Source organism: Myotis brandtii, unplaced genomic scaffold (genome assembly GCF_000412655.1).
Source record: "Myotis brandtii unplaced genomic scaffold, ASM41265v1 scaffold78, whole genome shotgun sequence".
NCBI classification, from domain to species: domain Eukaryota; kingdom Metazoa; phylum Chordata; class Mammalia; order Chiroptera; family Vespertilionidae; genus Myotis; species Myotis brandtii.
The window spans coordinates 427,392-441,570 of NW_005371131.1; the positions used below are offsets into that span (position 1 = coordinate 427,392).

The 14,179-nt window shown below is 58.4% G+C and overlaps 1 protein-coding gene across 1 annotated transcript in view; it reads left to right on the forward strand.

Annotated features, from left to right (window-relative positions):
* The window catches only part of LOC102257996 (casein kinase I isoform epsilon), a 15,095-nt gene extending 4,552 nt beyond the window's left edge, over positions 1–10,543 (forward strand). Inside the window, exons 3-9 of the mRNA XM_014530792.1 lie at positions 1,164–1,412; positions 2,058–2,228; positions 3,620–3,768; positions 7,627–7,819; positions 7,922–8,061; positions 8,688–8,752; positions 9,397–10,543. Of these exons, the coding sequence (XP_014386278.1) occupies positions 1,164–1,412; positions 2,058–2,228; positions 3,620–3,768; positions 7,627–7,819; positions 7,922–8,061; positions 8,688–8,720 (935 nt within the window). The 3' untranslated portion in view covers positions 8,721–8,752; positions 9,397–10,543. The remainder of the gene's footprint in view (positions 1–1,163; positions 1,413–2,057; positions 2,229–3,619; positions 3,769–7,626; positions 7,820–7,921; positions 8,062–8,687; positions 8,753–9,396) is intronic.
* Positions 10,544–14,179: the final 3,636 nt, after the last annotated feature.

Sequence of the window (14,179 nt, forward strand, 5' to 3'; positions counted from 1 at the left end):
ATGTTTCTCTCTCATCGATGTTTCTAACTCTCTATCTCTCTCCCTTTCTCTCTGTAAAAAAATCAATAAAATATATTTTTAAAAAAAAAGAGAATCTCCCCTCTGCAGTGCCAGGACCAGAGGGGGCGCCCACTGCCCAGCATCCTGAGTTCCTAAAGCCCTTTATAAACTTGAGGGGGGGAAACTTCCTCAAAATATAAAAAGAGCCCGGCTGGTGTGGCTCCGTGGTTGAGCATCACCTAGGAACCAGGAGGTCACAGTTCAATTCCCGGTCAGGGCACATGCCCGGGTTGCGGGCTCAATCCCCAGTGTGGGGCGTGCAGGAGGCAGCCGATCAGTGATTCTCTCTCACCATTGATGTTTCTATCTCTCTCTCCCTCTCCCTTCTTCTCTGAAATCAGTAAAAACATAAAAATATTACCTGCGATTTTCGGCTAAATGTGTGTGTGTCGAGCAGGGTGGCCAGTCTCTTAGGATGTGAGACTCAGAGGTTTAGGAAATACTTGGCCACGCGGAGGAGGCCTTTGATGTACAGACGGCGGAGGCCCCGGCAGGGACTGGCCTGCCAGAGGACATACCGTGTGCATATGTGTTAAGTCAGGGTTTTTTGTTTGTTTGTTTTTTTAATAAATTGTTTAAAGAAGGGCCTGTGTGCCCGCCCGACTTTAGTGTACTTTGGAGGCCAGGGGACAGCGCCTGTCCTTTGAGCATCATCTCTGTCACCCTTGCCAAGTTCAGGCTTTATTGGAGCTCCCTCTCCCCCTCCCCTTCAATCTGTCGCCAGAACAGCCTTCCAGATGCCTCTGACTCCGGCTCCCGGGTCCGAGGAAGGCGTAGAGCCAGGCAGGAGAGGCTTCCGTGGGGCCTGGATGCCTTTCCGGCTTCATTTCCAGGTCTTGCCTTTAGCTTTCCTTCTGCTTTGCTCTCCTCTCGGACTCACAGCCGACTTGGTGAACTCCTCCTTCAGAGCTGCTTTCCAACGGCACTTCCTCCGGGAAGCCCTCCCGGACTGCTTCTTGAAATCCTCTTACAAGCCTCTTTTCCCCTCGCCCAGGGCAAGGGCCGTGTATGTGTTTTCCATCTTGGCAGCCCCCGCCCTGGGCCCGGGCCCGGCCCCCAGCACGTGGGGAAGGCCTCTCTGGGGACTGCTTGGGGGTGACTGCTGTCCCCTCTCGTCCCCCAGATCAGCCGCATTGAGTACATCCACTCCAAGAACTTCATCCACCGGGACGTCAAGCCTGACAACTTCCTCATGGGGCTGGGCAAGAAGGGCAACCTGGTGTACATCATCGACTTCGGGCTGGCCAAGAAGTACCGGGACGCCCGCACCCACCAGCACATCCCCTACCGGGAAAACAAGAACTTAACCGGCACTGCCCGCTACGCCTCTATCAACACCCACCTGGGCATCGGTGAGTGGTCAGGCCCGGGGCCACGTGCACCATCGTGCACCCAGGAGCTGCTGGCCGGGATCCTGGCGCCCTGCGGCCTGGATGTTCCCCCGACTCCCTCAGAGTCAGGTCCTCCCCTTTCAGAGAAGAGCCGCGGCCCCCCCAGCAGGTTCTCCTGCCCGACCGCACCCCCAGCTTCTAATTTATAGGCTGGGAAACGAGGCTCACATGGTGACACGGGTTGCTTACGGTTGTTGGCTCAGCAGGTGCCAAAGCCGGATTTGACCCCAGCTGTGTCTGATGCCACAGCTTGTGCCCTGTCCACAGGGTGGGCCAGGCAAGGAGGCCCTAGTTGTCGGGTGAATGGATGCCTGCCCTGGATAAATAGCCCCCCCACCCCACCCCCACCAAAGAAAAGTAGGCCCAGATTAAGTTGAGAAGGCTCAGCCTCAGGTCCCTCCTCTGGAGGAGGAGCCAGAGATGGCCTGTTTGCCACAGGGTTGCAGCCAGCCCGAAGAAGGGGTGGGACCTGGGGTGCACAGGGCGGGCTGTTCCCCCTCAGTCAAGGAGCATGTCCCGGCCCCGGCGACCAGGAGCCGAGGACGTGTTAGGCGCATGCGTGCTAATGTGTTGGTGCTCCCTGCCCTCGCCTGCCCCTCTGTGCAGAGCAAAGCCGTCGGGATGACCTGGAGAGCCTGGGCTACGTGCTCATGTACTTCAACCTGGGCTCCCTGCCCTGGCAGGGCCTCAAGGCAGCCACCAAGCGCCAGAAGTACGAGCGGATCAGCGAGAAGAAGATGTCCACACCCATCGAGGTCCTCTGCAAAGGCTACCCCTGTGAGTAGCCCGGGGGACCCCTGAGGCCCCCTCCAAGGGGGAGACGCTGCTGCACAGAGTCCTGTCTGGGCTGCCGTTGCCCCCGGCACCAGAACATGAACCGCGAGCTCTGTCCCGGCTCAGGCGGACGGGAGGCCTGGCTGTGAAGCACTCAGCATCCCCCGACCAGCTCCTGCCTCACCTCCCAGGGCCTGAGCATTAGGGAAAAGGGGTCCCTCCCTGAACTCTCCACACCTGACGCTTTGGTCACCAAATGTGTGGGGTTCTCCCACCACGCAGTTCTCTGGGACCCCAGCTGGGTGTCCTACCATTTACCTTGATCCTGACACTGTCTCCCTGGAGGTAGGGTCAGACCCCACGGGCCGAGGGCTCAGTCCCACAACTGTGGCCACCAACTGACGCCCCGGCCAGCCCGCCTGTGCCTCTGACCCACACCCAGGTTCCCGCGACTCCCTCCCCAAGTGTGATTAACGTGCCAGCGCGGCTCCCAGGTCTCAGGGAAGCACACTTAGCAGTTCATGGAAGGGTGTGATGAAGGACAGGTGGACGGGCGGGTGAAGAGAGGCACAGGACGAGACCTGGGCGGGTCCCGGAGGCAGGAGCTTCCCTCCCCGTGGCGTGAGGGTGTGTCACCCACCTGGAAGGTCTCCAAACCCAATGAAGGCTTCCTGGCGTAGGCACCATCGGAGATCCCATTTCGAGCCCTTTCCCTTCTCTGGAGAAGTTGGGAGGGGGCTGGGGCTGGAAGTTCCAAGCTCCTAACCATAGCTTGTCTTGCTGGTGCCCAGCCCCCACCAGGAGCCCACCCAGCGTCACCTCAATAGGACAAGAGATGCTGCTGGTGCTCCTACCGCTTAGCATTTATAAGGTTTTCGGGGCCCCGTGTCAAGGACAGTGTCAAAGACCAAATACTAGGACAAGGGCTGTTCTTATCACTTGGGAAGTAACAAGGGTGTGAGGAGCTCTGTGCCAGGAACAGGGCCAGGGGTCAATGTGTATGTTTTCTGTTCTGACAAAGGCCCCTCTCGCCCCCAATTTCAGGGAGGAAGTGGAAGTCTTCCCCCCGTGGCTCAGGTCACGCTGGGAGTCCCCCTCGGCTCCTGGCTGTCCTTTGATTCCGTGGCAGCTGTTGATCTGCCACCTCCTAACCCAGCGCCCGCTCACTGAGGGGTCACCCCTTCGTTGTACACAGGTCCACCATCCTCGTCCTCAGAGGCCCCGCTCACGGGCAGGTCCGGGGGTCATCACCGTAGGGAGAGCCATAGTCCCTTCTGTCTTCGTCTTGCCCCTCCTAGATGGAAAGTGTAGGGACGGTGGGGGGTAGGACAGCTGCTGGGGCCCTGGGAGCGTGGGGCTCACCGTGGCCTCTTCTGTCCCCGTCACCCCGCCAGCTGAGTTCTCCACATACCTCAACTTCTGCCGCTCCCTGCGGTTCGACGACAAGCCCGACTACTCCTACCTGCGCCAGCTCTTCCGCAACCTCTTCCACCGGCAGGGCTTCTCCTACGACTACGTCTTCGACTGGAACATGCTCAAATTCGTGAGTCACCTGGAGGCCGAGGCGGGCTTGGGGGACTGGTCGGGGAAGGCCCTGACGCACAAGGCCAAAGTGACCCTGTGGTGGGCGGGGCTCCCGGAGGACAGGAGCTATGAGCTGGACCCTGCGAGTGACGTCACCGGGGCCCTCGAGCCCCCACGCTCCCCCCACTCCTGTCTCGTCAATGCCGACAGCTTGTACCGCTACGGTCAGCAGGGCCCGCGCGAGGCATTGCCTCCCACCAGACCCAGGAGGACCTGGCTGGGCCTCCGGTCCCTCCTAGGCCCCCGCGGCCGGGCGTGGATGGCGCTGGCGGGCCCCCCTACCGTCATGATTGCTGCCTACACCATCCTGCTCTTGTTGTTCTGCACGGCCCAGGCGGCCGCCTTCACTGCAGCCCCTCTGGCCAGCCTGGACCCCTTCAGTGTGGTCTCCCTCTTCCTGGTCACGGGCCCCTGGGCCTTGCTAGGCGGCTGCTCTGTCTCCCTCTGTTGAGAGCCTGGCAGGGGGGGTGGGGGGAGTCGTCAATGTGCCTGGAGCTGTGGCATCAGAAATCGTATGACTTGTTTCACGTCTCTTCTGGAAAAGGGGGCTCCCTCGAGCCAGGCTCAGCCCCGTGACAGCGAGGCTATTGCGCTGCCCTGCCCCCACCCCCCTCCCAGTGCCGGGCCTGCGTACTCACGCACATACTGGTAAGGACCCTCCGAGGCCTGGCCCTTCCAAGATTGACCGCTTGGCTGGGTGAGCACAAGAGGCTGAGCCTCTCTGTGCTTTCTCTGTCCCTTCTAGGTGCCCGGCGCCCCTGGGCACCCAGGGCCCTGCAGGTAGGCCGGTGGAGGAGGTGGAGGAGCTGCCCCCCCAAAACTACTGGCCTATGGTCTGGACTCCAGGGCCCCAGTTCTGACAGCACCAGGTGCCTGAGCCCATCGGGGCCAGGCCCGAGGAGGTGTCCCTTGGCATGGGGGGGGAGGGTGTCAGTAGGGGGGGCGTGGCGGAGAAGGCCCTGCCCAGGGATTCTTGGGGATGAATCAGCGGCCTGATGGACAGAGCCAGAAGGAGGGGTGACGTTCCCTGCCCTGGAGGGCCTGGGGCTGGGCACCAGGAGCAGCTCAGCAGGCCTGTCAGCAGCCTCTGTACTGAACCTGAGCTCATTAAACGTCCCCACCTGCACCCGCTTCACTCGAGTTGCCTCTCCTTTCCCCACGGCCTCAGTGGCTCTGGCGGGCGCTCGGGACCGAGGCCTTGTTCTGGATGGGGGGCAGCGTGTGGTCTTGTGCCTCCTCTCTGGGCCTCAGACAGGGGGGCCTGGAACTGCTCCCTAATGTGTGGGGTGGAGGCTGAGCAGAGACCAGGGTTTCCACAGGCCCAGGGGCCCCAGGGGAGAGGTTGGAGGTGGCAGTGGACACCTTTCACCTGGACCTTCCAGCTGGGAGTGTGGCCGAGGGCCCGGCATCTCCAGGGACTCGGACGCGGGACCCTCGCTCACCATGTGGGAAGTCATCCTAGAGCCTGGGTCTGGGAGGGGCTCAGCCCTTCTGTCAGTTCAGCTCCAAACACAGGTGTTGCATTGTCATTCAGTACGGCAGCCACTGGCTACGAGGGCTATGTTTTCATTGATTAAAATTAATCGGAGCTGAACATGTCACGTGTCAGTCGCACTTGCCACAGTTCAAGTTCTCGGGAGCCGCGGGTGGCTGGCTAGTGGCTGCCATGTCTGGCGAGGCCGGCGTGGACACGTCCATCACAGAAAGCTGTGGACGGTAGATGGCTCCTCAGAGCCTCCCATTGCATTGTCCACCGACAAGATTTCATCTCGTGGGGCCCGGAGCTCGCTCCCCCCCCGGCTGGCACTCTGGCCCCTCCCGGGGTCCCCTTTGAAGAGGCCCCGGAGTCAAGCTGAGCAGAGGTGCGGCGGCTTTCTCCAGCACTGACCTCTGGCGCGAAGGCCAGCGACCGGAGGCGTGGGCGCCTTGAGCCCCACCACTGTGCTGAGCCAACCACTCCAGTCGCCCCTTGGCAGAAGCGCCTGCAGACAGGCACCGGGGACCTAACATGCCTTTCAGCGGAAGCCAGGACCCTCCCTGGCACAGCGCCCCCTGCGGGAAGCCTGCAGCACCGGCCAGCAGATGGGTGCCATGCTGGGCCCTGGGCCAGGCTGGTCAGCAGGAGGATCCGTCCCTGACAGAGCCTCCCTCCTTGGAGCAGCCACCCCCTAGCGTCCAGTGTGAGGGCCTGGAGTCTGCCGACCCGGGAGCCTGGATGCTGCGTTCAGCCACTGTCCGAGGCCAACCGGCCACCAGGGGGAAACTTGACCGGGCCCAGGACGGTCCGCGCAGCGCAGGCGGTGACTAGATGTTACCTTGTCTTTTCTTGTGGGCAAATAAAAGCCAAGAGACCTCCCTGGCATGCGTTTCTCGGGGCGTCACTTGGCTCGGATGGAAACATGGAGAGGAGCTCACTCCGGCCTCGGGGCTGGCCCTGGCCCAGGCCGCTGCGGCCACAAAGGCAGGGGCTGGGCGCCTCCGAGCCCATCAGAGTCCCCACCCGGGGAGTGAGTGCTTGCCTCCAGCAGGAGGTTCCTGAGTGGGTGCTGCAGCTCTCGCCGCTCGGGTTTCTGTGGTTCTGGCTGAGCTGCTCTCTGCAGCCTGTAATGAGGGGGTGGGAGACTGGCGGACTGGAGGTCAGGAGCGGGAGCCCTGGTAGTTCCAGGCCTGCCTGCCTGGACAGGCTGTGGGTGGGAGGACGGGATGTTCGCTTCTAGAATGTCCTGCTAAGTCCTCTGGGGGTGCCGAGAGCAGAGCAGGACTAGTTCACACCCAGCTCTGCCGTGAGCCGTGTGGCCCCAGGCAGGTCAGGAGGCCTCTCTGGGCCTCGGTTCCTTACTAGGCTTCAGGGACCATTTTGATCCCCAGCCACTACCTCCCAGAGTTGCTTAAAGGCAAGGGCATCCCCCGTTTCCCAAAGACAGTAGGGCCTTCTCGGCCAGTTCCCTGGGAGACACGGGGCTTGCAAGAGCCCATACCCCGTGCCCATGAGCAGGCCCCAACTCAGCCCACAGCTCTCTCCTCCACAGATGCGGCCCCCCTCTCGCCAGCCCCCTGCCCTTCCCTGTGGACGACCCCAGGACCAACTAGGTAACGCGGCCGGGTGCCGCTCCCATACGGTGCTCCTCGCTGTGGGCCTTCCCCTTTCCTCTGCACTGGGGCCAGGGCCCCTGGGCTCACACACCCCTTCTGCCCAGCCTGCCTGCTCGGTGTCTTCCTCCTCCGTGGGGCATCTGGCCCCTTCCTTCTCCAGCTCCCCTGAGCGCCCATGTGAGGGCAGGCAGCATCTGTGTGGTGGTGGCCCCCTCGGCACCTGCCAGGAGCCATTGCCGGGTCCAGGGGCAGGGGACAGGCAGTCCTTTGAAAAGGTCCCCGGCTGGGAGGCCGGGTTCGAGTCCTGGCCTGGCCTCAGCAGCCTTGTAACTCCCTCTCTGGCCTCTGAGCATCTGTCCTGCTGTGCTGGGAAGCCTCGAGGAGCCGAGGGCTCTCTACATGGAGGGTCCAGGTTGGGAGGGCCAGGGAGGCCCTAGGACGTTAGCCCTCCCAGCCTGACTGGCCCTCTGAGACCAGGGCAGAGTGACCCGAGCCCCCCCCCCCCATCCAGCTTCCTCCTTCCTCTGGGCAGGTTGTGGTTCTGTTGCTCTGTGCTGTGGGATCATGGGTCGTTGCCAGGCCTCTCAGGCTTCCTGCTGTGGGGAGGAGGTTGGACCAGAGGGTTTCTGCGATGCCCCTTCCCCAAGATGCCCTTCGGGGGTGCTGGACCCTAGAGCACCCTGACCGTGCAGGGCTGACCAGGCCTCCTCTTGCCTCCCCACAGGGTGCCGCCCGGAATCCCGAGGACGTGGACCGGGAGCGGCGAGAGCACGAGCGCGAGGAGAGGATGGGGCAGCTCCGGGGGTCTGCGACCCGGGCCCTGCCCCCAGGCCCGCCTACGGGGACCCCCGCCAACCGGCTCCGCAGTGCTGCCGAGCCTGTGGCCTCCACCCCAGCCTCCCGCATCCAGCAAGCTGGTGAGCAGGGACCTGGGGCAGTGAGCTGGGCCCAAGGGGGGGCAGCCAGGGCAGTCAGGCCCCTGGACACTGAAGGTGGCTTCCCCCTGCCTCGCCCTCCAGGCAATACTTCTCCCAGAGCGATCTCACGGGTCGACAGAGAGAGGAAGGTGAGCATGAGGCTACACAGGGGCGCTCCGGCCAACGTTTCGTCCTCCGACCTCACTGGGCGGCAAGAGGTCTCCCGGATTTCAGCCTCACAGGTGAGCTGCCCTCACCCCAGTCCTGCCGTCCCGCCCAGCTGAGCCAGGGCCCCCAGGTTCCTCCCTGTCCCCTGAGTCTGACAACCTTGGAGCAAGCCCCGTTTGTCGAGCAGGGACCTGGCCTCATTTAATCCTCCAACATCTGATTGGCCCCATTGAGCAAAGTCAGAATAACCTGCTCCAGCCAGCAAGTGGGAGAGCAGGGATCCAGCCCTCGCTCCCAGGGGCCCAGCCTGGGTGGGCAGCGGGGAGCTCGCGGGGGCGGGGAGGGGGGCTCACGGCCCCCGCATGTCCCGTTTAGCACAGGATAGAGGGCTGGGATCCTGTCCGGTGGCCCCACTTAGGGCCATGTTTGGGCCAGGAAAGTTGGGAAGGGGAATCCTGGTTGACCAAGGGGGGTGTCCTGGCAGAGGTGGGAGGAGACCTGCTCCGGCCCACAGTGGAGGGGTCTCAGCAGGTCAGGCCAGGAGCTGGCGTCCGGCGGCCAGGCTCGGTTGTGCATGGCCTGGAGGTCACACACCCTTCCCTCGGCTCTTGGGCCTTGGCGGGTGGGGTGCAGCTCTGTGGGCAGACTTGCCCCGAGGCCGCAGCTCATCCCTTCCCCTCTCTCTGCCTTCCCTCCCAAGACAAGCGTGCCATTTGACCACCTCGGGAAGTGAGGGGGAGCCCCACCGGACCAGTATTTGCTTAGGTGAGTTGACACACCTGTGGCCCCGGGAGCAGACCAGTGTGTGTTGTGGCGGGGCAGGGGAGTTGTAGATGGTACCAGGGACCCAGAACCAAGGGCCTTCGAGGGAGTTGAAAACCTCTGAGCAGGCCTGGCCCACATCCGTTAATGTCTGCTGGAAACCCCTTTCTCTGTCCTCCACACCGCCTTTGCTTTAACATAATTTGCCGTCAGCAAAGACCCTTGGCCTCAGCAAGCCCGGGAGTGAGCCTCCTGGGACTCCCATGGCTGCCTGAGGCCTTGAGTGGTGGATAGCAGCTCCTACTGTGGGTCGGGCTTGGGGAAGGGGAGGTGTGGGTCTGAGCCTGGGGAGCATGTGCACGACAGGCTGGGCCGGGCCTCACACCCGAGGAAGTCATTGCACAGACTGAGCTGGGACCTGACGCCAGGGACCAGCCTGTCTGTGGCACATTGTGGCTGGGGTGGCTGCTCACCGAGAGGCCAGAGGAGAGAGATAGTGTCCTTTCTGTGGAAATGGAGCACCTACTGTGTGCCCCAGACGGGGGACCAAGTGCAAAGACTCGGGACAAGGAGACAGGAGGTGAGGGGCGTCTGGCAGATGGGTGGCCAGAGGCAAATGCACCTCTAATCTTTCTCTCGTTTTTTAGTGTCTTCACTGTATTTTCTTTTAAAAAACAACGAAAAGATGGGGGAAAAACCACTCAAGAGAACAAAAACAGCAAAAACCCAGCACAAGAGCGACGATGGATTTTGTTTCTTTAATTTTTTATTTTAAATTTTTTTTTTTTGCCAACGGCAAGAAGATGAGATGCTCTCAGCACCGAGGATTCTTGTCCCTTTGCATTTCCTGCTGCCCACCGCCGTCAGGCTGCCAAAGGCTTCCCCAGACACCAGGCCACCGTGCCAGACGCCCGCTGAGGCCAGGAGAGGGACAGCTCAGCCTTGCGGGCCATGAGGAGGTGGCCCAGGAGCCTGGGGACTGGTTTGTTTGGGTGGAGACGGTCTCACCAGGTGTCCTTGAGCCTCAGAACCACAGGGGACTCACAGCCCCGCTGCCGGGGCGATGGAGGCTGGCTTTCCGTGTGGGCTTCTCCCAGTGTCCCCCTGAGCGTTTGGACCGTCCTTTGCCTTTGCAAGGGGACTTCAGTTGTGGGCGCTAAGGTGATGGGGGCCGAGCCTCCTCCTGTGCCTGTGTGTGCGTATGTGACCTGCATCTCCCAGGACAGCAGGACCTGCCCACCTGCCCGGCGGAGTTTCTGTTCTCATCCCCCAACCAGGACGCGGGGTGGGTAACGACCTGCGTGCGTCTCAAGGAGGGCACAGAGTGTCCGTGCCACCACCAGCCCCTCACCACCCTGCGGCAGCCCTGTCCCCAGTCCCTGGAGACTCCTTCCAGAAAGCACCTGGCCCCTGGGGTCTGGGTGAATTTCCTGGTCCTGACACCCCCGGGGGCCACCCCCTGCACCCGGCCTCTCCAGCGAGGAGCCTGGGTCAGGGCTGGGCGCTGACTCACCCACCACTCCTAGTTAACACCCGTTTTTATTTTTGTTTGTTTTCTCCGTGTGTGTATTTCCTAATTTATTTACCTCTGTTTCCCTTTCTTTCTTTTTCTTTTCTTTTTTTTTTAATTAAAGAGCAAAGCTTTTTATAACTTTGTAATTTAAAAAACTGAAAAAAAATACTGAAGAACTTTGGGGGGGAATTTTGTACTTTTTTCCTGTGTAAATATTGGACTTTTTTGAGCTTTATTGTGGTTGTTAATTTGAAGTAATAAAGTAGAAAAGGATAAAGTGACCTGGGCAGCCCACAGTCCACCTCTTTGCTCCGGGGGGTTTCTCCTCAGCAGACCTGGGAGCGAGTATGGCTGGGGGTCAAACCAAGGCTTCGAGGACCCAATACAGACCACCTGGGAGCAAGTTCTGACTCCCCAGAGGGTGCCCAAGGCCCAGGGCGCAGAAGAGAAAGGTTCAGACAGCTCTTCCCGACGTTGTCTTATCCGCACGCGAATCCTGAGTTAGGTCTGCTCATCTCCGCCTTCGGATGGGGACGTCAGAGATGAAGTCATCTGCCCAAGCTCACAGCTCTCGGGGCAGATCCAGGATCTGAGCCCCACCCCTGGCCAAGGAGCCCTGCCAGGGAGGGCACTGGAGTCGGGGGTCAGTGGTGACTGTACCACAGGGGACCTTGGTGGTGCCTTCATCGGAGCCTTGATAAAGGGGCAGCCCTCAGCCCAGCCTGGCTTTGTCTCACCAGCTTATAAAAGAATTCGTCTATCAGCCTGCATCTATCCACACGGTTTACTTTCCTACTTCTCCTTAACCCAAGAGCTGCTATTGTCACAGTCTCCATCCACGGACAAGAGCAGAGCTGCTTGACCCGCTGACCCAATGGGTCAGCCTGGGAGGTGCTGGGGGGCTCAGGTTCCCTGGGGGCATTTTGAAGCCCTGGGCGTAGCTCGAAACCCCTAGCGTTAGGGTCCCTTCCAGTGCTGGTGATTCAGGACTCTAAGTGGGTCCAGGCCGCCTGTCATTACTTGAGCCAAATTCAGCAGAGATAAGATTGAATCACATACGAGCCTTTATTCCAATAATGCGGGCAGTATGGGAGAGCAGCAGGTCACCGTGTAAATTCTGCTCTAACTGCTACTAGCCGGCTGATTATACGGGGATAAGGAAGAAAGCTGGGAGCAAGGGGGATGGGGGGTAGGCTAATGGTTGCAGGGGCTGTGGTCCCCGTGTTTCCTTCCAGGATCTTGAAGTCCTGATGACAAGGTAGTTCATTTTCAATGGTGTTAAATCCCAGCTCCTGCCCTGGCCGGTTTGGCTCAGTGGATAGTGGACTGAAGGGTCCTGGGCTCGATTTCGGTCAAGGGCACATACCTCGGTTGCAGGCTCCTCCCCTGCCCGGGCCCTGGTCTGGGCTTGTCCAGGAGGCAACCAATCTATGTGTTGCTCTCACATGGATGTTTCTCTGTCTTTCCCTCTCTCATCCACTCTCCCTAAAAATCAATGGAAAAATAACCTTAGGTGAGGATTAACAACAACAAAAAGCCTGAAAAAAGGTCAGCATTCCTGAGGCAAACTCCTGGAGGGGGTCAGGGTCCAGGCACAGAAACCAAATCAAAGCACTCCCTGCATTTGTTGTCAAATGTATTTTCTGAGCAATGGACTCATCTGGGCCCCAAGGCACCCCTTATCTTTCTACAGCTGTTTTTCTTCTTGCAGCACCCCTTCCAGTTCCCAGGGTCTGTAAGAAAACCTCTCACCTATAGTGAGTAATCATTAAACCTCTGGTCCTATTCCTGTTATGTGCCCTTCCCCCTTTCACTGGCATTTGAAGATGCTGTGGCCCCACACCCTGGCCCCCTGAGGACCTCTCTGGGTCATCTGACATCAAACACTTAAGTGTGAAATGACCAACTATGGGCCCTGAGGGGAAAATATGAGTTAATCTTTTTAAGAATATATTTTATAGTGAAAATCTTAGTTCCTGCATGGCTCAGTGGTTGAGCTTCGACTTATGAACCAGGAGGTCATGGTTCAGTTCCCAGCACATGCCTGGGTTACGGCTGGATGCCCAGTGTGGTGTGTGCAGGATGCAGCTGATCAATGATTCCTTCTCATCATTGATGTTTCTATCTACCCTGTCTCTCCCCTCCTCTCTGAAATCAATAAAAAAAAATATTTTTAAAGAAAATCTTAGTTCCTTATAACACTACTGTGCTTATTTGCTCTATCTGACAGCATATGTAAGTTTTAATTTTAATATTACTACTAACAAGTACTTTTACGGAGTAAAGAACCTTTTTTATAAAAAAAATAAGTTTATTTGGGCTAAACTGACAGCATTGGCAAGGAAGCAAGATCTCAAATCTTGCTCCGAAGAACCACAGTTTTGCAGTTTATTTTATACTTTTGGAATTAGGGAAGGATTATGTAAGGAAGATTACTCGAAAGTGGGAGAAAGCAAGGCATGGATTGGATTACAGGAGGGTTAACAAGGTGACGTGATCTCTTGGGGGTGGTTACGCTTCTGAGAGATCTTGTCCTGGCATAGCTGTCTACCTCTGTGGTCACCAGCTTCTCATCCTAGAGCAGCGGTTCTCAACCTGTGGGTCGCGACCCCTTTGGGGGTCAAACGACCCTTTCACAGGGGTTCGCCTAAGACCATCAGAAAACACATATATAATTACATATTGTTTTTGTGATTAATCACTATGCTTTAATTATGTTCAATTTGTAACAATGAAAATACATCCTGCATATCAGATATTTACATTACGATTCATAACAGTAGCAAAATTACAGTTATGAAGTAGCAACGAAAATAATTTTATGGTTGGGGGTCACCACAACATGAGGAACTGTATTAGGAAGGTTGAGAACCCCTGTCCTAGAGGAACCTTCGATGTCCCTTGTAGGAGGAGGCAAGGGTAGGTGTCCCTTCATGGTTAGGTGCCTGGCAAAGTCCCTTCCAATGAGATGGGAGAGTGTCCCTTTAGTTGATGTCCTGATTTGAAGCGGGGAGCCAGTGGGGCCCCAAGTACCAGCACCGGGTCCGGGTCCTCGGGGTGGGCCTGCGCAGGCTCCTCAAAACCCTGCCAGCAACGCCAAGGAAATGTCGATGTAAGAAACATCCAATTTGTAGAGAATTTTTATGAGTTTATTTGAGCCAAACGGATGACATTGCCGGGAAGCAAGACCTGAAATGCTCCCTGAAGAACGAACGTCCAGGGTTTTTGTCCTTGGAGCGGATCTCCCGGACGCTGTGCTGCCGGAGTGCAGGGCCCGGAGTGACTTGGAATCACCCTTTTCTCTGTGGCTTTCACTGGTGTTAATAATGGGTTCCCCCTTTTTGGTTTAATTTTATTTTTCATACATTCCATGTATGAAAATGAAGCAATAAAAAGAGTTAGAATCACTGCATCCTTGCCCCCCACTGTGTCCCCACCCACCATCCCCCGGGTGCTGGTTTATGCTTCCTGTTTCTCACTCAGGGAGCTGATGCACATGGGAGGGTGGCAGCTGACAGCTCGGAGGAAGTGACATTTCAGCTGAGGTCAGAGGGTGACCAGGATGTGTCAACCATGCAATCGATTTATTTTTCATTAGGATGCCAGGTAATCACCAGGGAATTTTGCCCAGCCTGGAAGGGCAAACATGCCACTTAGTGAGTCATTTTCACTTCATGCAGCAAACATGGGCTGGGTTGTGTGGGTGCCGCGCCGGGCTGAGGTGGGGCAGAGTACAGCGGGTCGGAGACCAAAGGCCCACTTGACCCCTCTGTGACCTTGGGCGTTGTCTGGGTCTCCGTTTTCTCCTCTGTGCAGAGGGGGTGATCGTATCTGCTTTAGATAGTTGTGGCTGAGTTCATTAAGAGCTCACTGCGCCACGCCCTGGCCCTAGCCCTGAGCTCATAAACTCCTGAGGC